The sequence below is a fragment of the Rana temporaria genome, chromosome 13, assembly GCF_905171775.1.
Source record: "Rana temporaria chromosome 13, aRanTem1.1, whole genome shotgun sequence".
In the NCBI taxonomy this organism is placed as follows: domain Eukaryota; kingdom Metazoa; phylum Chordata; class Amphibia; order Anura; family Ranidae; genus Rana; species Rana temporaria.
The window spans coordinates 99563850-99587798 of record NC_053501.1 but is presented as its reverse complement, the minus strand read 5'-3'; the positions used below and the strand labels follow the sequence as shown (position 1 = coordinate 99587798).

Here is a 23949-nt window from a genome sequence, read left to right as displayed (position 1 = left end):
CTGTCGCTCTGTCTCTCTCTCTGTCGCTCTGTCTCTCTCTCTGTCGCTCTGTCTCTCTCTCTGTCGCTCTGTCTCTCTCTCTGTCGCTCTGTCTCTCTCTCTCTGTCGCTCTGTCTCTCTCTCTCTGTCGCTCTGTCTCTCTCTCTCTCTGTCGCTCTGTCTCTCTCTCTCTGTCGCTCTGTCTCTCTCTCTGTCGCTCTGTCTCTCTCTCTCTGTCGCTCTGTCTCTCTCTCTGTCGCTCTGTCTCTCTCTTTGTCGCTCTGTCTCTCTCTGTCGCTTTGTCTCTCTCTCTGTCGCTTTGTCTCTCTCTCTGTCGCTTTGTCTCTCTCTCTGTCGCTTTGTCTCTCTCTCTGTCGCTTTGTCTCTCTCTCTGTCGCTTTGTCTCTCTCTCTGTCGCTCTGTCTCTCTCTGTATTTTCAAATACGGAGCCGAGCGTGGCCTAGCCAAGTGTACTGCGCTCGGTATATGTCGGCGGCGGCGCTCAGAGACAGGGGATCGGCGTATAACGCGCACCCACGATTTTCCCCTGTTCTTAAGGGGAAAAAAGTGCGCGTTATACACCGATGGCTACGGTATGTAACTATGTATGAGGAAAGGAGAACTGGTAACCGGCACTCCTTACAGGGGACATTTTATATAGATATTTAGGGCACTGTTCATCAGGCCTAGTGGTGTAGCCTCATCGGCGAAGGAGAAAATTCATTTACCGTATATACTCGAGTATAAACCGACCCGAATATATAAGCCAAGGTACCTAATTTTACCACAAAAAACTGGAACAACGTATTGACTCGAGTATAAGCCTAGGGTGTCCATCCCCATGCCTCGGTGTGCCCATGCCTAGACTGACGTTTAACATGGGAGTCTATGGAAAGGGTGCCCAGCTTTGAAAAATCGGTGCTCCTCAGCCGTAGGTCCCCCAGACAACAAACTTTGCACACTTGTAGAGGAGAAATGGGGCTACATGCGTGCCAAGATCCGGGTCCAGGGGACCTACGACGGGCCGGTACCGGGTCCCCAAAATTACTGGAGAAATTACTGTTTAACATGGGAGTCTATGGAAGGGCTTTGAAAAATCGGTGCTCCCCGGCTGTAGGTCCTCCGGACAACAAACTTTGCACACTTGTAGAGGAAGAGTGGGGCAAAAAGGTGACTCGTATAAGCCGAGGGGGGAATTTTAAGCACAAAAAAAGTGCTGAAAAACTCGGCTTATACTTGAGTATATATGGTATTTGCAAAAAAAACTAACAAACTTTTTTTTTTTCTCTCTCTAAATTTTCCATCTTTTTATTTTATTTGTTCAGCAAAAAATAAAAACCCAAGTGGTGATTAAATGCCACCAAAAGAAAGCGCTGTCTTTAAAAAATATATAAAAATTTCATGAGTACAGTGCTGTATGCTGAAAACTTACCTGGGCAGGAAAAGGGGGGGGGTGTAGTAGAATGTCCAGTAAGCAAGTAGTTAAATTAAAGTGACTTTTAAGGAGTGCAGCATATGATCACTTTCGGCTTCTGGTAGAATTTAGGCTTTTTGAATTAAGTTTCCATTGTTCTAGTAAGAACCAAGATCCAAACGGTGCCGTTACAGGAAATAAGTGACTTTCATAAGGTTTATATGAAGTGCTACTTTTTTTTTTATATACTTTTTGGCAGTTTAGCCCAAGCTCTGGGAGGATTATGCCTCTGAGAAATTGCCTGGGAAATCTAAAAATAAAACTGGTTATTGTATTCCTGCTAGCAGAAAATTGGGCTTAGGCTGGCCATGATGCAATTTTCATTCCTTCAACCATGGGTCGAAGGAAAAAAGATTGCTTGATTTTTAAAGCACGCTGAGTTTTTTTTTTTTTTTTTACTAAAAATGCATAGAAACCAATTGGCTTCCAAGTTTTATTGTCAAAGCTTAAATTTGTTGTAAACACTTACAGACCACTTTATGCTACTGGTAAACCTATAACAAGGCTTACCTGTAGCTACCCAGGATATCTCCTAATCCTGCACGGTTTAGGAGATGTCCCCTGCATGTGCCAATGTCATCAGCACTGGGGCAAACCGAAGCAACGGTACGTATGTGCCGTTGCTTCAGTCACCGCCGGCTCCCACGCGAATGCGCGGGAGTGACGTCATCGCAGCTCCAGCCAAACACAGCGCTGGAGCAGCAATACCCGGAAGTAACCCCCGGGAGAGATGTCGGCCGCCGGAGCGGTGTACGAGGACACCTGCAGGGGCTTCAATCTCAGGTAAGTAATTCATAATGAGCTAGTATGCTATGCACACATGCTTTGTCTTGCAGGGTTTTTTTTTTTCCACTAAGGGTTTACAATCGGGGGCGTGGCCTGGGGAGCGATGGAGTAAGACGTGGGTAGAAGGATCTTCTCTTGCCAAATATCCTGTGTACCAGCCTGAGCGAGTGTCTGTGACTATTCTCACCCACATTCTTGCCTGTGGACTCCGGGGTGGTACATGTTGTCATCAAAGAAACCCTTCGCTGTGGCAGAGAAGCTGGCCAAATATCGACATGAGGGGGACGAGGAGCAGGCCAAAGATGGTGCGGCCGAATGTCCGGGGGAGGATCGCCATGCAGCAGAGACGGCGAAGGTGTTGGAGGCTATAGCTGCTCTTCAGGGCACCCTGACAGAAAAAATAGATGAAGTGAAGATAGATATCTCGCTCCTGCGGCAGGATCTCTCTACAGTGCGAGACAGCGTCACTGAAACGGAGACCTGTATCAGCGCAGCGAAGGACATATTGCATCCTTTACAGCACGCTACTGAAGACATACAGCGACAAATCCAACAGCTCCACTCCCATCAGGACAACATGGAGAACAGGATTCGCTGATGCAACCTTCGGTTTATTGGATTGCCGGAGAGGGTAGAGGGCAAAGACCCGGCTGAGTACCTGGAGAATCTCCTTATCACCACGTATGGAAGGGAGGCTTTTTCGGTCATGTTCGCGGTGGAGAGGGCGTACCGTATACCAGCTAAGCCCCCACCTGGCAGGAGCACTCCCCCGTACCTTTATTGCCAAATTCCTGAACTTTAGAGACCGGGACAAAAACATACGGTTCTCTAGAGAGAAGGGCAACATACGGGTGGGGAATGGCCACGTGGCGGTGTTCCTGGATTTTTGGAATGAAGTGCAAAGGGTTTACAACCACTTTAATTGAACAAGCCGAGGTTAGCTGATTGGTTTCTCTGCAGAAGTGGGACCGATTTTTTGTACTTGCCAATTTTTAGCAAATAAACCCCCACTGTTTTGATGGTGGAATCCCTCCTGCTGCGTTATTATTTTCTGACAGTGGGAAGTTTCCCCGCCATCAGAATACAAGGATAGAAATTGCGAGCCGTCTATGGCCAGCATTAGGGACTGTGACAGGTAGGGAGAGCTATGCATACACAGAAAGACAATGACGAATAAAATCATCTCTGGTCAGAATAATAAAACGGTCCTCTGACGAAGTTTCTTTTGTTCTTTCTTATATAACCAATTATAAGAATGCCTTTGTGTTCGGTGTGCGTCACTGAGAGGTTTATTCCATGGTGTCACCTACCTACCTACCTTCCTTTCTTTCCTAGGATATTAGTAGGAATGGTTGTGTAGGGTGCGGTTCTGATTTTCTGGCAGCTGATTTATTATGTCTTGATCAGAGAACAATTTGGAGTTCTGTCGCTTAATTGTTTTCTGGGCATTTGAGGCATTCAAGAAGAATCGTATGGCATGTAATTGTTCTATTAGCGTGACTCATACCTGTAGGTTTCCTTTGAAGATTGGCCGCAAGTGTGACCTATGACTTTGTGGCTGAGAGCGTTTGAAAGCAAAACCGTGTCACCTTTAGTTACCGTACTTATAGTGTTCATGCTTCAAGTAAAGTAAACAAATGGTGTCATTCTTTATTTTTTGGCTGCTGTGTAGACATGTCGTCATATTTATCAGTTTTGCCTTGTAGCCAGCATGCAGTTTATTTTCTTGTACTGTCCAGCTGTCATTTTCCGGCTAGTCTGTATTTATTTGTGGTTGTAAGGCAGTGAAGACTGTTCGTCTTTGCAGTGCGTTGGTAATTAAAGAGTTAGTTCTTCTTTACAGAAAAAATGTGAGGATGAACGAATACCAGACCCCCCTTTCCGCCACCATCGCCGATCTCTGCTGTACTTGCCTCCCGGAGTTGCTGAGCTGTCGGCGCCCACGCAGCCGCTCTAGTGGTCTAAAGATTTGACCACGCTCTTCTCTGTCTTGTGCAGCATTTCCGGGACAGACCAGATCGATTCACTGCGATGACGCCAGCCGATTTAGAATCGGTCTGGTTTGTCACAGAAACACTTCACACAGAAGAGGGAAATACGTGGGGATTTCAAATCTGAGCAGTTGTGGGGGTGTTTGACAGCTAACCCACCCTAGAAGTACCAGCAAGGAGCGGGGGTGTCAAGGTTATCGGGTATTCAGTGCCTAAGGGGTTAGTACTTCCGCCTGGCAGCTCTAGGGTCGTCTGTTCGAATCTTAACCATGACATGGTTTTGCATGTTCTCTCTGTGCATGCGTGGCTTTCCTCCAGGTACTCTGGTTTCCTCCGACACTCCAGACATGCTGGTAGGTTAATTGGCTCCTGTCTAAATTGGTCTTAGTATGTGTATATATGAATGTGAGTTGGGGACCTTGGATTGTAAGCTCATTGAGGGCAGGGACTGATGTGAATGTACAATATATATGTAAAGTTCTGCGTAAATGAATGGTGCTATACAAATAAATAAGGTGAACTAACGCTGTCCTCACTTCCGGGAGATCTGGATGCGGGGAGGTCCCCCGGGAGTTTGGCCCCCCTCCTCCTTCCCCCACCGTTGGGTCATTCAGAAAACGCAAAGCGCTTTGCGCATGCGCAGTAGGGAACCGGTGTATTGTCACATTCTGCTGCCTATCGTAGAATGCTGCGGAAGTCACGTGGCGGCCAACTGTGCACTTGCACAGTTCCAATTGATTCAAGATAATACACACCAGTGAAACCTCGGTCGGCATCCAGGCTCTTTCCTTAACTTCCCCGTGGATTGGAGGATGTTAAAAAAATGAGCCAGGAGGCCGAGCGAGCGGAGCGAGCCGTCTGAGCGAAGCGAGGACATGAGGCCGACTGGCCACTTTCCTCTAATTCCACATCGCCCTGAATGCCGGGTTCGCTGGTGTGTACTGTCGTAAATCCATTGGAACGCATCGCACTTGCGTTTGGAACGCATCGCGCATGCGCAGTTGGCCGCCACATGACTTCCACAGCATTCTACGATAGGCAGCAGACTGTGACACTACACCGGCTGTGAAACCACCACCAGTTTTCCCATCAGACAATGGCGGCAGCAGCAGCAGCAACCAAGAGCCGATGGAAACATTGGCTGGGGTGCCGACATCACTGGATCCCTGGACAGGTAAGTGTCCTAATTTTAAAAGTCAGTAGCTACAATATGTGTAGCTGCTGACGTTTAATATTTTAGTGGGGGGCTGGACATCCTTTTTAAGGTCTGTTGGAAGAGTTTGTAATGAAAGTTCTAAAACTCCTCCTCGGCCAACTGGCAGTGATGGTTTCAATTAAAAGAAGATTAAGATTACATTAAGACAAATTCAATAAAATATTATATACCTTTAAAAAAAAACATCTTTTATCTTTCCCGTCTTTGGGCGTGCTCCTGGTATGTACTATCTTTTGCTGTGTTGTACCCAGTTATGGGTAACAATTTCGTAAAGACAAATGTCAGACCCTACTATAGAAAAAAATAACAGCAGAACAAACCCCTTCTATGCGCCTCACTTGATAAATCTGCATTGCGGAGCTGCTTCTAATAGAGCCAGGAATGCGTCGGGACGGTAGTTGGACTAGAGGCGGTGGTGCGCCGGGACGGTAGTTGGACTAGAGGCGGTGGTGCGCCGGGACGGTAGTTGGACTAGAGGCGGTGGTGCGCCGGGACGGTAGTTGGACTAGAGGCGGCGGTGCGCTGGGACGGTAGTTGGACTAGAGGTGGTGGTACGCTGGGACGGTAGTTGGACTAGAGGCGGTGGTGCGCAGAGACGGTAGTTGGACTAGAGGCGGTGGTGCGCCGGGACGGTAGTTGGACTAGAGGCGGTGGTGCGCCGGGACGGTAGTTGGACTAAAGGCGGTGGTGCGCTGGGATGGTAGTTCGACTAGAGGCGGTGGTGCGTCAGGACGGTAGTTCGACTAGAGGCGGTGGTGCGCCGGGACGGTAGTTGGACTAGAGGCGGTGGTGCGCCGGGACGGTAGTTGGACTAGAGGCGGTGGTGCGCCGGGCGTAGAAGCAGGGATGTGGGTCTGTAATGCTACTAAAGTCAGGGATGTCTGAATCTAAAACCACAAGGGGGCAGAGATGCGGGGCTCTGAAATTATTGGAGATCGGGGCATGGGGAACAGTTATTACAGGCAATGGACATGAGGAACTATTATTACTAGAGGCAAAAATGCGGCTGCTGATATGCCATCAAAAAAGGGATGTGGCATCCATGTAACACCACTGGAGGAGTGGTGTTAAGGCGGTGGTGCGCTGGGATGGTAGTTCGACTAGAGGCGGTGGTGCGTCAGGACGGTAGTTCGACTAGAGGCGGTGGTACGTCTGGAGCGTAGTTGGACTAGAGGCGGTGGTGCGCTGGGACGGTAGTTGGACTAAAGGCGGTGGTGCGCCGGGACGGTAGTTGGACTAGAGGCGGTGGTGCGTCGGGACGGTAGTTGGACTAGAGGCGGTGGTGCGCCGGGACGGTAGTTGGACTAGAGGCGGTGGTGCGCCGGGACGGTAGTTGGACTAGAGGCGGTGGTGCGCCGGGACGGTAGTTGGACTAGAGGCGGTGGTGCGCCGGGACGGTAGTTGGACTAGAGGCGGTGGTGCGCCGGGACGGTAGTTGGACTAGAGGCGGTGGTGCGCCGGGACGGTAGTTGGACTAGAGGCGGCGGTGCGTCGGGACGGTAGTTGGACTAGAGGCGGTGGTGCGCCGGGACGGTAGTTGGACTAGAGGCGGTGGTGCGCCGGGACGGCAGTTGGACTAGAGGCGGTGGTGCGCCGGGACGGCAGTTGGACTAGAGGCGGTGGTGCGCCGGGACGGCAGTTGGACTAGAGGCGGTGGTGCGCCGGGACGGCAGTTGGACTAGAGGCGGTGGTGCGCCGGGACGGTAGTTGGACTAGAGGCCTGTAATGTTGGTCTCCAATATGCGTAGAAGCAGGGATGTGGGTCTGTAATGCTACTAAAGTCAGGGATGTCTGAATCTAAAACCACAAGGGGGCAGAGATGCGGGGCTCTGAAATTATTGGAGATCGGGGCGTGGGGAACAGTTATTACGGGCAATGGACATGAGGAACTATTATTACTAGAGGCAAAAATGCGGCTGGTGATATGCCATCAAAAAAGGGATGTGGCATCCATGTAACACCACTGGAGGAGTGTGGGCATTTTCCTCTTTTCCCCCCATGTCACTCCCTTACGATTTTCACAATTCCTTTAACGGGTGTATCAAGTGATCCTTTTGCTCTAACGCCTTTTTTCTCTTTGTCCCATGTAGAATGAGTACAGAAATCGGGGGTTCACAGAGGTCATTACCCCCAACATGTATAACAACAAGCTATGGCAGCAGTCTGGACACTGGGAGCATTATGGGGAGCATATGTTCTCTTTCACTGTAGAAAACGAGACTTTCTCTCTGAAGCCGATGAATTGCCCCGGTCACTGGTGAGTCAGTACAAGAAACCTGCTGAGCTCATGGATTCCATATCTAGAGGTTGCAGGTTGTGATTCACAGTGCAGCTGCTGCTCTGTGTCATACTGTTACTGTATATTGCAGTTCATGATCTACAGAAAGCGCTGACTACGGAGATATTTTCTCTAACTGAAACGCAGGATAAAGCTTTAACCACTTGACCCCCGAAAGGTTTTATCCCCTTCATGACCAGATCAATTTTTGCTATTTAGCATTGTACTACTGGCAATTGCGCGGTCATGCAACACTGTATTTTTATGAAAAGATTTCACACAAATGGAGTTTTCTTTTTTTGGTGGTATTTGGTCACACCTGTTTTTTATATATAAAATTATATATACACAATCAAATATGACCTCTGTCTGTTATACATATCCAATAAAATCGAATTTCTCCCAAAATTTAGGCCAAAGGGTATTTTGGTTCATGCTGCAAGTGCTGACAGTGATCTGGGGGCCGATCCTGCTAACACTGTTTTTGGGGACACTATAGTTCCGATCACGGTACTGATCTGTACAGACACTATACTAGTAATGCTGGTGAGTAGCAAATTATAACGCGACTGTGATAGTTTGGCGGGCAGTCTGGTGCTAACTGACACTGGCTGGGAGAGACACTGACATCGCTGGTGACACTCTTCCAGTGATCAGTGATAATAATGTACACTGTCACTGTACTAACGGCACTGGCTGGGTCACAGACGTTATCAGGAGGGGCAATCGAAGGGTTAACTATGTGCCTTGCAAGTGTTTTGTGTGATGCTCATAATAACAGATCCGGCTGGAGTTCTCCCCTTGCTTTCAATTCTTAAATCCAGCCAAAATCTGTGTTTACAAAAAGATACTTTTAATTAGGGTTGTCCTGATACCGATACTAGTATCGGGACCGATACCAAGCATTTCCCCGAGTACTTGTTCTCGGGGAAAATGCTCCTAAACTTTACCGATAACTGACTTTCCCTGTATCCTCCTCCAGTTCCCCTATCCGTTTTGCTCTCCCCCTCCATGCTCCTGTGTCCCCCCTCTGCGCCGCTGCCGTTCTGCTCTCCCCCCTCCGTGCCCTGTACCATTCTCCGTGCCGCTGCTCTCCCCCTTCCGTGCCCTGTACCATTCTCCGTGCCGTTCTGCTCTCCCCCTCCGTGCCCTGTACCATTCTCTGTGATGTTCTGTTCTCCCCCTCCGTGCCCTTTACCATTCTCTGTGCCGCTGCTCTCCCCCTTCCGTGCCCTGTACCATTCTCTGTGCCGTTCTGCTCTCCCCCCTCCGTGCCCTGTACCATTCTCCGTGTCGTTCTGCTCTCCCCCCTCCGTGCCCTGTACCATTCTCCGTGCCGTTCTGTTCTCCCCCCTCCGTGCCCTGTACCATTCTCCGTGCCGCTGCTCTCCCCCCTCCGTGCCCTGTACCATTCTCCGTGCCATTCTGCTCTCCCCCCTCCGTGCCCTGTACCATTCTCCGTGCCGTTCTGCTCTCCCCCCTCCGTGCCCTGTACCATTCTCCGTGCCGTTCTGCTATCCCCCCCTCCGTGCCCTGTACCATTCTCCGTGCCACTGCTCTCCCCCTTCAGTGCCCTGTGCCATTGTCCGTGACGCTGCTCTCCCCCCTCCGTGCCCTGTACCATTCTCCGTGCCGTTCTGCTCTCCCCCCTCCGTGCCCTGTACCATTCTCCGTGCCGTTCTGCTCTCCCCCTCCGTGCCCTGTACCATTCTCCGTGCCGTTCTGCTCTCCCCCCTCCGTGCCCTGTACCATTCTCCGTGCTGTTCTGCTCTCCCCCCTCCGTGCCCTGTGCCATTGTCCGTGACGCTGCTCTCCCCCCTCCGTGCCCTGTACCATTCTCCGTGCCGTTCTGCTCTCCCCCCTCCGTGCCCTGTACCATTCTCCGTGCCGTTCTGCTCTCCCCCCTCCGTGCCCTGTGCCATTGTCCGTGACGCTGCTCTCCCCCCTCCGTGCCCTGTGCCATTCTCCGTGCCATTCTGCTCTCCCCTCCTCCGTGCCCTGTACCATTCTCCGTGCCGTTCTGCTCTCCCCCCTCCGTGCCCTGTACCATTCTCCGTGCCGTTCTGCTCTCCCCCCTCCGTGCCCTGTACCATTCTCTGTGCCGTTCTGCTCTCCCCCCTCCGTGCCCTGTACCATTCTCCATGCCGCTGCTCTCCCCCTTCCGTGCCCTGTACCATTGTCCGTGACGCTGCTCTCCCCCCTCCGTGCCCTGTACCATTCTCCGTGCCGTTCTGCTCTCCCCCCTCCGTGCCCTGTACCATTCTCCGTGCCGTTCTGCTCTCCCCCTCCGTGCCCTGTATCATTTCTCCGTGCCGTTCTGCTCTCCCCCCTCCGTGCCCTGTACCATTCTTTGTGCCGTTGTGCTCTCCCCCCTCCGTGCCCTGTACCATACTCTGTGCCGTTCTGCTCTCCCCCCTCTGTGCCCTGTACCATTCTCCGTGCCGCAGCTCTCCCCCCTCTGTCAGGATGGAGAGCGGAGGTAGGAGCCGCTAAATCCGGCTCCTAATTTTCCGAATGAACAGAGTCAGTTATCACTGACTGTTCATTCATATAACTGAGCATCGTAAACTGTGTTTACGATGCTTCAGTTTATGAATGGAGAGGAGCTTCTGTCTCCTGTCCATTCATTTCCAGTGCAGCTGAGAAAGGGACTGGGGAATCTGTGTCCTTAGTCCCTTTCTCTGTCTCAAAGGGGAGATGTCAGAGGTCTCTTAAGACCCCTGATATCTCACCAAAGCCCCCCAACAGGGCTAAGAAAAAAAAAGGCAATAAATAATAAAAATAATTAATTGTAAAAAATAATAGATATTAAAATAAAAAACACATCCATCCGCCCCCATCCCCCCCCCCCCCCCCCCAAGGAAGCATTGTAAAAAACAACAAAAAATTGTGAAAAATTAAATTGTAAAATAAAAAAAATACTGACACATGACATAAAAAAAAAAGTTTCGGTATCGGCGAGTACTTGAAAAAAAGTATCGGTGCTTGTACTCAGTCTTAAAAATGTGGTATCGGGACAACCCTACTTTTAATTTTCCTCCCTTTTTTTTTTCTTTTTTAATCCCATAAGCATGTTTTCTTTATCGTACATCACGGGACACAGAGCGGCATTCATTACTATATGGGTTATATGGAGTACCTTCAGGTGTAGACACTGGCAATCTCAAACAGGAAATGCCCCTCCCTATATAACCCCCTCCCATAGGAGGAGTACCTCAGTTTTTACGCCAGTGTCTTAGGTGTTAGTCATGGTTTAGCTTGCCTCCGCATCCTTGGGATTAGGTGAGCTACCGGTTCTGTCCAAAAAAGCCTCAGCGCTAAAGTGGTCAGTAACCGGACCCCAAACCCTTGGGGTATAGCCCATAATGCTTTTCTTTTTAGAGAGCTGGACCCTGGGCCCAGAACTTAGAAACCTTTGGGTACCTAAAGTTTTCTGTTGCCAGGGTGCTATATGGGCCCAGGACAGTGGATCCTTCATAGGAACCCAGGGCCTGAAGGTCTAGACATCCCCACGGAGATGGGGGAAGATTGGGCCTCTTGCTTGGCAAAGTCCTGCGGCATGGAGCAGGTAAGTGAGGGGAAAACTTGCGGAACTTGGTTCTTAGCAGGTTTTTTCTGGGGGGTCACAGGGGACATGCCTAAAGTTATGCACTGCATCTGGCAAACTAGTCACATATCATAAAGATAGGATGACTCTCTATGTATTATTCCCCATAAGATGTGACCTCCCTTGTAGTGTTGGAAAAGCATTGAGTGGGGCCTGTGTTATATAAAAATATATGTGTGTGTCAGAGAGCTTTGCTTACCTGCAGGCCTCCAGGCGATGCTCCATTCAGTCTTCCTCCTCAGAGCCTGCAAGCAGGCAAAACGCTGACCTCCTCAGGGTTCCAGGCTGCAGGCTGCAGTTTGCTGGAACAGAGAGGTCCCTTCCTCCCAAAATCCCCCCCCCTCCCCCTGTCGGGAGGGGCATTTCCTGTTTGAGGTTGCTGGGGGGGAAGGGCGGGTCAGTGGCTTAAAGGAAGGGGCGGCCCTTCCTTGTTTGTTCCATCAATACTTTGGAACTGAGGAGAAAGACCAGAGCGGCAGCACGGGGCGCCGAGGACACACAGTGGCCAGAAAGGATATTGCAGTCTTCAGAGGACTGTTTTGTCAAGCCTAGAAATAGGCTGTTTCTTTTCCATCTCATAGTTTTTCTTTGCAATACTACTCAGGGGGACAGAATGTTTTTTCTTTCCTGGATTTGAAACAAAAACGAAAAAAAAAAAAAAAAAAAAAAAGTCATCTAGGGGAGAGGAAGCATTTTTTTATCCCCCAAACAGGTGTTTGGACAATTAACTTTTATAGTTCCAAATACCAATAGGTAGCAGGTGTACCTCGGTATTGTACCATGGTATGCCGCTGTTTTCCCTACAGGGAGCCTTGGGGCCATCGGGATCTGGGGCTGGAGCTGACGCGGGTCAGTCCAACCCTAAGATGGTCACGGAGGAGGTATTACTCACCTCTTTAAAAGAGATGAGAAAAGCATGGGAAAAATGATATCCGCAGCTATGCGGGGCAGTAAGCGGAATAGATCTCCGTCGCCCGAGCGCGGACCCTCAGAAGAGGAGGTCCTTTCCTCAGGGGAATTGGACGACCTCTTGGACACGGACCAAGTAGGTTCAGGGATCGAAGACCCGGATACAGAGGAGTCTGGGGCAGTCTCCCTGAGGGAGAGCTGGTGGATTCAAGGATTGTCGGACTTGGTCCATAGGACATTCAACTTGCCAGTACCAGATCTCCAGGTATCGACGGTTTCAGCTTTGGGCTCACTGAGGGCGCCTCAAAGCAATGCTGTGTTTCCGATCCATCCTCTATTAGAGGGAATTTTGTTCCAAGATTGGAACAAGCCAGATAAGATCTTCTTACCACCTAAAAGGTTCTCTGTCCTATATCCTATGGAAGAAAAATTTTCCAAAAGATGGGCTACTCCTGCAGTGGACGCAGCCATCTCATGTGTTAACAGATCGTTAACATGCCCTGTAGAAAACATACAGGTGTTCAAGGATCCAGTTGATAAGCGCTTGGAAGCACTACTTAAGAACTCCTTCACTACTGCAGGGGCAGTAGTACAGCCAGCTGTGGCTGCGATTGGGGTCGCTCAAGCATTATCGGATCAATTTAAGCAGATGCTTAAACTTATTCCGGCCCAGCAGGCAGAAAAATTTTCGGATGTCCCTAAGGCCATATGTTTTACGGTAGACGCAATCAAGGATTCTATCCAGCAAGCGTCACGTTTATCGTTATCCCTTATCCATATGAGAAGACTCTTATGGTTAAAAAGCTGGGAGGCTGAGCCCCCATGCAAGAAGCTCCTGGTAGGGTTCCCCTTCCATGGAGGACGACTCTTCGGAGAAGACCTAGATAAATACATTCAGACCATTTCAAACGGCAAGAGTACTCTCTTGCCAACTAAGAAGAAGGTTCAGGGACCTGCGTTTAAACGACAGTATTCCCCTGGGCAGGGGCCCTCTAATGCCAAGCAGTATCGACGGCCTCCTGCAAAAGCAAACTTCGGCTTCAACAGCAGATCACAAGGACAGGCTGTTAGAGGCAAAAGGCAGTGGTTTCGCAAACCAGCAAAACCAGCCCCCAAGCCAACCTTATGAAGGGGCGCCCCCACCCACGAGGGTGGGGGGAAGGCTGCGACTCTTTTCAGAGATTTGGGAAGCCAGCATTCCCGACGAGTGGGTACGGTCTTCCGTGGCCACAGGCTACAAATTAGATTTCCTAAGGTTTCCTCCTCCTCATTTCCAGAAGTCGAGGATTCCAAACGATCCGGAAAAGGGAGCCGCATTAAGATCGGCATTAGATCATCTACTTTCCCAGGAAGTAATAGTAGAGGTACCAGTCCTGGAACAGGGGCTGGGTTTCTACTCCAACCTATTCATCATCCCAAAATCCAATGGAGATGTCAGGCCAATTTTGGACCTAAAGATGGTAAATGCATATCTAAAGATCCGCTCATTTCGGATGGAATCCGTGCGGTCAGCAGCTGCCACACTCCAGAAGGACGACTTCATGGCGTCCATAGACATAAAGGATGCCTACCTTCATGTTCCAATTTATCAGCCACATCAAAGATATCTACGCTTCATGGTGGCTTCGCGTCACTTCCAATTCGTGGCGCTTCCCTTCGGGTTGGCTACGGCCCCCCGGGTGTTCACGAAGGTCCTAGCTCCAATCCTAGCCAAACTAAGGATCCAAGGGGTCACGATCCTAGCATACCTGGACGACCTCCTAGTCATAGATCACTCGTCTCCCGGCTTGGAGCGAGCAGTGGCCCTCACGGTCCAATACCTCGAGAGGTTTGGCTGGGTCCTAAATCGAGAAAAGTCAGCTTTCCAGCCCACAAAGCAGTTGGAATATCTCGGCATGAGATTAGACACAGAACAACAAGGATTGTTCCTACCTCTGAGGAAGGTAAAAGCCATCAAGGAATTAATCCTACTGGTTCTAAGCAAGAAAGAACCGACTATTCGCCTATGTATGAGGTTACTAGGCAAGATGGTGGCCACATTCGAGGCGGTACCATACGCCCAGAGCCACACTCGCATCCTACAGGCAGCCATCCTGTCAGCATGGAGCAGAAGGCCACAGGCCTTGGATATCCCGTTGCCGCTCTCATCAAGAGTCCGACAAAGTCTGTGTTGGTGGTTAGACCCTCAGAATCTACTGAAGGGGAGGTCTTTCAGCCCAGTGGCTTGGAAGATAGTGACCACAGACGCCAGCCTGACGGGCTGGGGAGCAATTTTGGATGGTTGCACTCGCCAAGGTACTTGGGCAAAGCCAGAGAAGCAGTTGCCCATCAACATCTTGGAGCTCAGAGCTGCTCGACTAGCCCTCAGGGCTTGGACGTCAAAATTGCAGGGGTTCCCGGTGAGAATTCAATCAGACAATGCCACGGCCGTGGCACACATAAATCACCAAGGGGGAACCAGGAGTCAAGCCGCTCAGAGAGAGGTGAGCTTGATTCTTCTATGGGCAGAGGCTCATGTGCCCTGCATATCGGCAATATTCATTCCAGGAGTGGACAACTTTCAGGCGGACTTCTTAAGCCGCCAGACTCTATGGCCGGGGGAATGGTCTCTGCATCCACTAGTCTTTCAAGCACTCTGCCAAAGATGGGGAGTGCCGGACGTGGATATCATGGCATCGAGACTCAACAAGAAACTAGACAGGTTCATGTCCCGCTCAAGGGATCCGATGGCCTGCGGAACCGATGCGTTGGTTTGCCCTTGGCATCAGTTCAAACTTCTTTATGCGTTTCCCCCGCTCCAGTTACTACCCCGCCTGCTGCGCAGGATCCGGGTGGAGCACATACCAGTCATCCTGGTAGCTCCAGCATGGCCCAGAAGGGCATGGTACTCACTAATCTTAAGGATGGTAGTGGGAGACCCTTGGACTCTTCCTCTACGGCCAGACCTGCTATCGCAAGGTCCGATCCTCCACCCTGCCTTACGGCATCTAAAATTGACGGCCTGGAAGCTGAATCCCTGATTCTCAGGGGTAGAGGTCTGTCTCAGAAAGTAATCACTACCCTAATCAGAGCCAGGAAACCGGTCTCTAGGGTGATTTATTACAGGGTCTGGAAGGCCTATGTAGGCTGGTGTGAGTCCAAGCGATGGCTTTCTCGCAAAATTACCATCGATAGAGTATTAAGTTTTCTCCAGCTAGGAGTGGATAAAGGATTGGCATTAAGCACAATCAAAGGACAGATTTCTGCTCTGTCAGTGTGGTTTCAGCGGCCGCTGGCCACCCACTCGCTGGTTAAGACCTTCCTTCAAGGGGTCTTACGTATTAGACCTCCAGTTAAATCCCCGCTTTGTCCGTGGGATTTAAATCTTGTTCTGTCAAGTTTACAGAAACAACCGTTTGAGCCGTTGGCTGATATTCCTTTGGTTCTACTGACAAGGAAGTTAGTATTTTTGGTTGCCATAGTTTCCGCAAGAAGAGTTTCGGAGCTGGCAGCCTTATCCTGTAAGGAACCATATCTTGTTTTTCATAAGGACAGGGTCGTTCTCCGCCCTCATCCTTCCTTCCTTCCGAAGGTCATATCCAGTTTTCATTTGAACCAGGATTTGGCATTACCATCCTTCTTCCCTAAACCTACTTCCAGAAAGGAAGGGTTGCTGCATACCTTGGATATTGTCAGGGCCATGAAGGCCTATCTTAAAGCTACAAAGAAGATCCGGAAGACAGATGTGCTGTTCATTCTACCGGATGGGCCCAAGAAGGGGCAGGCAGCTGCAAAGTCCACCATTTCTAGGTGGATTAAGCAATTAATCACTCAGGCCTACGGCTTGAAAGGGTTGCCTCCTCCAGTATCATTAAAGGCTCATTCTACTAGAGCCATGGGCGCCTCCTGGGCAGCACACCACCAGATCTCTATGGCTCAAGTTTGCAAGGCGGCAACCTGGTCTTCTGTCCACACGTTTACAAAATTCTACAAGTTGGACGTAAGAAGGAATACTGATACTGCCTTCGGGCAGGCAGTGCTGCAGGCTGCAGTTTGAGACCCTCGGATTCCGGGGGCTCCTCTTGTTCGAGTTAAATTTAAAAATTTTATTTTTCTCAACTAAGTTGGATTTATTATGATTTGAGTATATCTCTAAATTAAATCCTTTTGTCTTGGAGATGTTCTCCCTCCCCTCATTGTAAGCATTGCTTTGGGACATCCCATATAGTAATGAATGCCGCTCTGTGTCCCGTGATGTACGATAAAGAAAAAGAGATTTTTAATACAGCTTACCTGTAAAATCTTTTTCTTGGAGTACATCACGGGACACAGAGCTCCCACCCCTCTTTTTTGAGGACCATTTTGGGAGGCATACTGCTTGCTACAAAACTGAGGTACTCCTCCTATGGGAGGGGGTTATATAGGGAGGGGCATTTCCTGTTTGAGATTGCCAGTGTCTACACCTGAAGGTACTCCATATAACCCATATAGTAATGAATGCCGCTCTGTGTCCCGTGATGTACTCCAAGAAAAAGATTTTACAGGTAAGCTGTATTAAAAATCTCTTTTTTCATATGGAACAATGCGTGTGAATGTTTTAAAGTTGTCTGTCTGTTGTTGTTTTTTTTTTTTTTTTTTTTTTTTTTTTTTATATATATATCTTCCTTGCTGCTACTTTGCAGGAACAGTTAATTTGATTACTTGCTTTCTGTTACCTTCCAGCTTGATGTTTGATCACCGACCCCGTTCATGGAGGGAACTTCCGCTAAGGTTGGCTGATTTTGGGGTGCTGCACAGGAACGAACTCTCAGGGGCGCTATCGGGGCTCACCCGTGTCCGTCGCTTCCAGCAAGATGACGCCCACATATTTTGCTCCATGGATCAGGTGAACTTCTTTTAGGACCTTTTTATCAGTTTTTCTTCCGTTTTTGCTTTACCAGAAGCAGAAGAAAAATGAAGGACCATTTCATGCTGAAAAATGATCGTGCGTACGCGGCATTAGGAACTCTTCACATCAGGGTGTTGCGTTTTTAAAAGTCCTGCATGCTGCATTTTTGGTGCAGTAATAAAAAAAAAAAACACACCAGATCTCCCCATTTAAATAGTAGATGCAACAAAAATACATCCACGGTTGCATTTTTGGTGTGTGTGTGTTTTTTTTTTTTATAGGTGCAGATCACACTGCATTTGTTTTTTCCATATTTTTGCAACAGAGCAATGTAAAAGCAGCTTTACCCTCCATATATCTCTTAACCCCCCCCCCCTTCTGATGCTTCTCCCGACTCGCCCATGTGATCAGGGAGTCAGAGAGTTTATTGGCCGGTCGCAGCCGTTTACCATAGGGTTGACCACCCATCTCTATGACCTTCAGAGGCTGGAAGCATCGTGATGACATCACTTCCGGCACCGGCAGATGTAAACACTGCGTTTTTTGTTTTTTTTTGCTGAAAAGCATAAGATAACTTTTTTTTTTTTTAATTATTTATCTCAGGCTGTGAAAAAAGTTAACTCATGTACGGTAGCATGTAGTTGCCATCATCCCTAAATCAATCAAAAAACTGAAAAAAACTCAAAGGTGTGGGATTTTTAAGGCAACAAACAAACTCAGAAAATTCATACAAAAGTATAAATTTATTACATATGATAATATAATAGAAACAATGTCAATAATGAATACAAAAAACATATAAAAAGAGATTTTGTATAGCAAAATGATACTGTCCGTCAAACAATGCCCATCATCAGAAGGCTGATGGCACGTAAGACGGATGATCCGACGCGTTTCGAATGTATAGCATTCTTCTTCAGGGTAATTATACAGTATCAAAATCTAAAATGAAAAAATACAAATACATATTTAACATTCTAGAAAACTGACCATCACCATCCAGTCTAGAGGAGATATTTGGGGACTTATAGGTGGATTCACGTACAGATGCCTAAACTTGCGGCGGCGTAGCTTAGCGTGTTTAGGCTACGCCGCCGTAAGTTAGCTAGGCAAGTACATGATTCACAATGTACTTGCCTGCTATGTTACGGCAGCGTAGCCTAAAGCGGGCGGGCGTAAGGGCGCCAAATTTAAATGTGTGTAAGGGGGGTGTGTTTTATGTTAATAAGGCTTGACCTTACGTTTTTGACGTTTTTTTTTTTTACTGCGCATGCGCCGGGCGCCTACATTTCCCAGTGTGCATTGCGGCTAAGTACGCCGCACGGGGCTATTGATTTTGACGTGGACGTAAACAACGTAAATCGCTATTCGCGGACGACTTACGCAAACGACGTAAAAATTTTGAATCTCGAAGCGGGAACGACGGCCATACTTTAACATTGCTATTCCATCTAATAGATGGAATAACTTTAGGCCTGATAATGGCTTACGGAAACGGCGTAAATGTACTGCGGCGGCCAGGCGTACGTTCGTGAATCGGCGTATCTATCTAATTTACATATTCTACGCCGACCGCAATGGAAGCGCCACCTAGCGGCCATCCGAAATATTGCAACCTAAGATAGGAAGGCGCAAGCCGTCGTATCTTAGATATGTTTAAGCGTATCTCTGATTGAGAATACACTTAAACATAAGTCGGCGTAGATTCTGAGTTAGGTCGGCTTATCTACTGATAAGCCGGCCTAACTCTTACTGAATCTACCTATTAGACCCCAGATCTCACTGTAAAGAGGACCTGCTGTGATGTAATAATATTACAAAATATGTTTCACTTTTATTTTTTAAGCACGGTTATTCCTATTACAAGGATGTAAAGGGAAAGTGTAAAAATTGAACAAATAATAAAAATAAACAAAAAAGATATGCAAGTGTCCGCGTGGTAGCATGCAGAAGTGAACGCATATGTAAATGGAATTCTAACCACACATGTGAGGTCCTTACCGCAGATGTTAGAGCGAACGCAATAATTCTAGCGCAATTTTGGTGCCATTCCATGAGTGTGCGCAATGTGTTGGGTATCTATGTACTCAGAATAATATCATCTTTCACATTTTCCAAAATAACTAACTTTTAGTGTTTTTTTTTTATTATTTATTTATTTTTTCAATCATAAAAGTGTGTTTTTTGGGTTTTCCCAAAAGTAAAATTTAAAAAATTCCTGCGCAAATACCGTGTGACATGAAACCGCATCAATCGCAATTTTTTTCCCCGGTGTCTCTGCTAAAAAAATAAAAATGAAAATATATAATGGTTGGAGGTTTCGAATAACTTTCTAGCAAACAAACTATTATTTTTTTACATGTAGGAGAGCAATGCCAGAATTGGCTTGGGCTGGAAGTGGGTAAAACCGGTTTAGGATGGTTTGGGCTGCAGGCTATATAATTAAACACTTTTATTTTTTCTATTAATTTTGCAGCTGGAATGTGAAATTAATGGCTGTCTGGATTTCCTCCGTGCAGTGTACACAGTATTTGGGTTTACATTTAAACTGTTCCTCTCCACACGCCCTGAGCAGTACATGGGGGAACTGGAGGTCTGGCAGAGGGCTGAAATGGTAAGTCTTCTGCTCTATGTAAATGAGCCTTACATTCCCTACCAGTGGCGGCTGGTGCTCCATTTCTATTTTTGGGGGGCTGCAAACAATATATATTCACTATTATCACACAACTGGGTAGGTTCAGTGCTCTGCGCCCCAGGCCCACCCTTTGTTGAAGCCAATTAGATCATGGGTCTTCAAACTACGGCCCTCCAGTTGTTCAGGAACTACAACTCCCATCATGCCTAGTCATGTCTGTGAATGTCAGTGTGTTACAATGCCTCATGGGATGTGTAGTTCCGCAACAGCTGGAGGGCCGTAGTTTGAGGATCCCTGAATTAGAGCCTCAGGCTCTAATCATGTGCTTCAAAAAAAAAAAAAACTCATTGGAATACATGCGTCTGGAACACTACATGTAGTTTAGGAGCCAGGAGCATGAATTAAGGGGGTGGCGCCTCTAATGGAGCGGCCGCCACTGTTTACTACATTAAACAGGTATTGTTTGTTTGGTGCAGTGTTAAGACAGCCAATGGCAGGGGCAGGGGTAGGGGTTAGGGTCAGGGTTAAGGGTTAGGGTTTCCCATTGAAGAATATGGCTAGGATTCAGGAATTGGAACAGGGACCTCCCCCAAAGGTCAGAAGGCGGGTTCCCAGAGGTCAAAGGTTACAGGGCATGGCTGACCCACCCCCACCAAAGTGTACCGCCTACCCCAACTAAGTCGGAGAATGAACAAGTTGGGGAATGAACAAGTCGGGGAAAGCGCTGCTCTCAATCCATTCGCTCTAGCCAATCAGCAGCCAGGCTGAGTGGCAAAGAGTATCTTGGGACTTTCGAGGGGTCAGCTAAGTATAACGGGGGCTCAGGGGGGGGTGGGCATGAGATGTTTTCTCACCTTAATGCATAGATTGCATTAAGGTGAAACAAACTCCTTTAAGTCCTAAGAATTTCCCCAAAAGAAGCACAGACCACAATAGAACTCATCAGAGTTGTAGAGTTGGATAAAAAAAAAAAAAAAGATACAAGTCCATCTAGTTCAGCCAATGGGGGGAAAAAATTAACAGAACAACGGATGGAACCCTTTCCCTAACTTTTTCAAAATCAGGAAAAAAAGGTTTTGCATGGTGTTGTGTATAAAGTAGAACGGCTTCTGATTTATTGATTAAACTTAATTACTTTTTTTTACTAATATTAAAAGTCTGGACTCATTTTAGGAGCTGGAGAAAAGTCTAAACAGTTTTGGTCTTCCTTGGGAGCTGAATCCAGGAGATGGAGCATTTTATGGTCCAAAGGTAAGAATTTTCCTTCCACAGAGAGGACCGGGCATAGAAAGGGAGGGGGCACATCGGAAAACTGAGACAACTGTTAATGTGCAAGTCCACCCTAACACTAAAATATCTGCAATTACAGACAGTCACGATCTAACACTAACCAATCTAGCCCTGTAGAGAAAAAGTCAGTATACAGTACATACCTTTTTTAGAAGCCGCTCCGGTCGGCCTCCAGCAGCAGGAGATCTGCAAAGGACACAGCCAACAACAGCTGTGAAATTAATAGAAAGTGACGTCACCCATAGAGTTGCTATGGGGCATCCGTTGTCAGCTGTGTCCTCCACAGTGAAGCCGCCACTGACAGCTCAGCGTTGGAGAGGAGCGGCTTCAGGAAAAGTATGTATACTGATTTCTTTGCAGAGCTAGATAGGTTAGTGTAATGGTCAGGGGTTAACGCCGTTTACGATATTCCATTCCACCAACCCACGACAGCTTATCGGCACTCCACAATCCAGCAGACGAAACATGGCCCATACAGATTCCCCAGAAACGAGACACACAGCTCTGTTCTCTGGTTCAACACGAATCGATACTTTAATTGTAAACTCAGGCTTTTATACAGTAGAAACCAAGAGTGAACAATGAATCAACTCCACCCACAACATGACACAAGGAGCCCAATACACATCTTTAGTCAGACTTTTTGGCACCAAGATAATCTACATCAGTTACTTACTAATCCTTTTACCCAAACAAAGTGACTCTGAGATAAGCTCTTTTCACCTGCTATACAATACACATTTCATCAATAGAACTTTCACACAATACAGATTCAGGTAGCCTTGCGCTTTTTTTTACGGAGGCGCAGCGCACCGTTTTGCCGCTGCGCCTCCGTAAATTTCCTGCGCTACGCGCGATTCACGGAGCAGTAGCTCTGTAAATTGCGTGGGCACTCCGGCAAAATGCCCGGCGTAAGAGTGCGCAATTTAAATGATCCCGTAGGTGGCGTGGATCATTTAAATTAGGCGCGTTCCCGCGCCGAGCGTAGTGCGCATGCTACGTCGGGAAACTTTCCAGACGTGCATTGCGGTAAATGACGTCGCAAGGACGTCATTTGCTTCAAAGTGAACGTGAATGGCGTCCAGCGCCATTCACGATTCCCTTACGCAAACGACGTAAATTTAAAATTTCGCGACGCGGGAACGACGGGTATACTTTAGCATTGGCTGCCCCTGCTATAGAAGGGGCAGCCTTACGCAAAAAAACGATGTACGCAAACGACGTAAACTGCGTACGCAGGGCTCGCGTAGGGTAGTGAATCGGCGTTAGTATGCAATTTGCATACTATACGCTGACCACTACCGGAACGCCACTTAGCGGCCTGTGTAAGAATGCAGCCTAAGATATGAGGACATAAGAGCCTTATGCCACGCATATCTTAGGCTGCAGTCGGCGTAACGAGCTCTCTGAATCAGGAGAAGTCGTTACGCCGGCGCAAGTAAGCAATTGCGCTGCGTAACTATGGTTACGCAGACGCAATTGCTCTCCGAATCTGGACCAGTGTTAACTAGCATCACACAATGAAAAGGTCTTTAGAAGCCAGACTAGGGTTAGTTTACATGACAGTAGCAGACTTAATTACCACCTTAACAGTCTATGTTCCGCATTGAATCAGTCACTCTCCTATGGACCTGTTGGGTTCAGAATCAACAACCTGTAATTAGTTCTTTGCAGACATTCTTGAATATATTGTGAATTATCATTACTGTCCCATCTTATGTAATCCAAGATATCAGTTCTCAGTCATCCTATGCCCCCAGTGGACATAGGATGACACAAGAGTCATTGGTGAAGCTGAAACAAGAGTACCCCACACCCTTTAAGAGCCTCTGGGTCCCACGGGCCTTCCAGTTACAGTTAGTATTAGATAATGGATGTCTATATACGTAGCGATTTTAGTGTTAGGCTGGACTTCTACATTTAATGTTTATTTTTTCCTTTTCTACCTGCAGTGGAAAGAGACCTAGATCTTAAAACTAAAGTCAGACATTAAGGAAAATATGAATGTTTTTCCTTTAAAAAGTATATTACTGAACGTATTACTGCCTGAAAGCTGTTTTTATATTCCCGCTGAGAGGAGGACCAGCACTGTGACTCAGTAAAGATCTATTCCATCATGTTGTCTGTAAAGAACAGTGATGGCAAACCTTGGCACCCCAGATGTTTTGGAACTACGTTTCCCATGATACTCATGCACTCTGCATTGTTGTTGAGCATCATGGGATATGTAGTTCCAAAACCTCTGGGGTGCCAAGGTTCACCATCACTGGTATAGGAGCTTTCTAAAAGCCTAAGTTCAGCCAAAAGCAAAAACTGAAAAAATCAGTACAATGATTCCTCTGCCAACAGCCAATCATAGGCAGTGGAGGAATTCCCTGCTGCACGTATACATGCCCCTTGCATACATGTGGCGGCCAGATGGGGAATGTCTCTGCCACCTATGATTGGCTTTCAGCCAAATGAAATGTGCCTATGCATTCCATTACTGAAATTTTGGGATGGCACATGCTTGAAGGATACTTTCAACTACAAGGTAGAACATGTGGGGCCAATTGAGATTTTGAGGTTATGGCTGTTGCCTATAATTTTATTTTGCATCAGTATACTGACATATAATCGCACACATAGGTTGGACTTGATGGACTTGTCATTTTTTTCAAACTGAGCCAGTATCTGTAGGTTAGGGAAAACTTTTATACACTTTAAAAAGTTCCTTAATTGTTTGACAATGTGGTAACAAAGGTAGGGGCACATCCCGTGTTTACTAAAATGTAGCTGTAGTCCAAACCTTTTTTTTTTAGATTTGGATATAGTAGAGCAGGCGTGGATTATAAGTGGATGGTTTAGAACAGTGGTCTCCAAACTGCGGCCCAGGGGCCAGATGTGGCCCTTTGCTTGCCTTTATCTGGCCCTTGGG

General features: G+C 47.7%; 1 protein-coding gene across 1 annotated transcript in view; it reads left to right on the top strand.

Moving 5' to 3' along the window:
* Positions 1-23949, top strand: part of TARS2 (threonyl-tRNA synthetase 2, mitochondrial) — a 110658-nt gene that overhangs the window by 57486 nt on the left and 29223 nt on the right. The window contains exons 11-14 of the mRNA XM_040333660.1: positions 7537-7703; positions 16942-17104; positions 19584-19721; positions 20916-20993. Of these exons, the coding sequence (XP_040189594.1) occupies positions 7537-7703; positions 16942-17104; positions 19584-19721; positions 20916-20993 (546 nt within the window). The remainder of the gene's footprint in view (positions 1-7536; positions 7704-16941; positions 17105-19583; positions 19722-20915; positions 20994-23949) is intronic.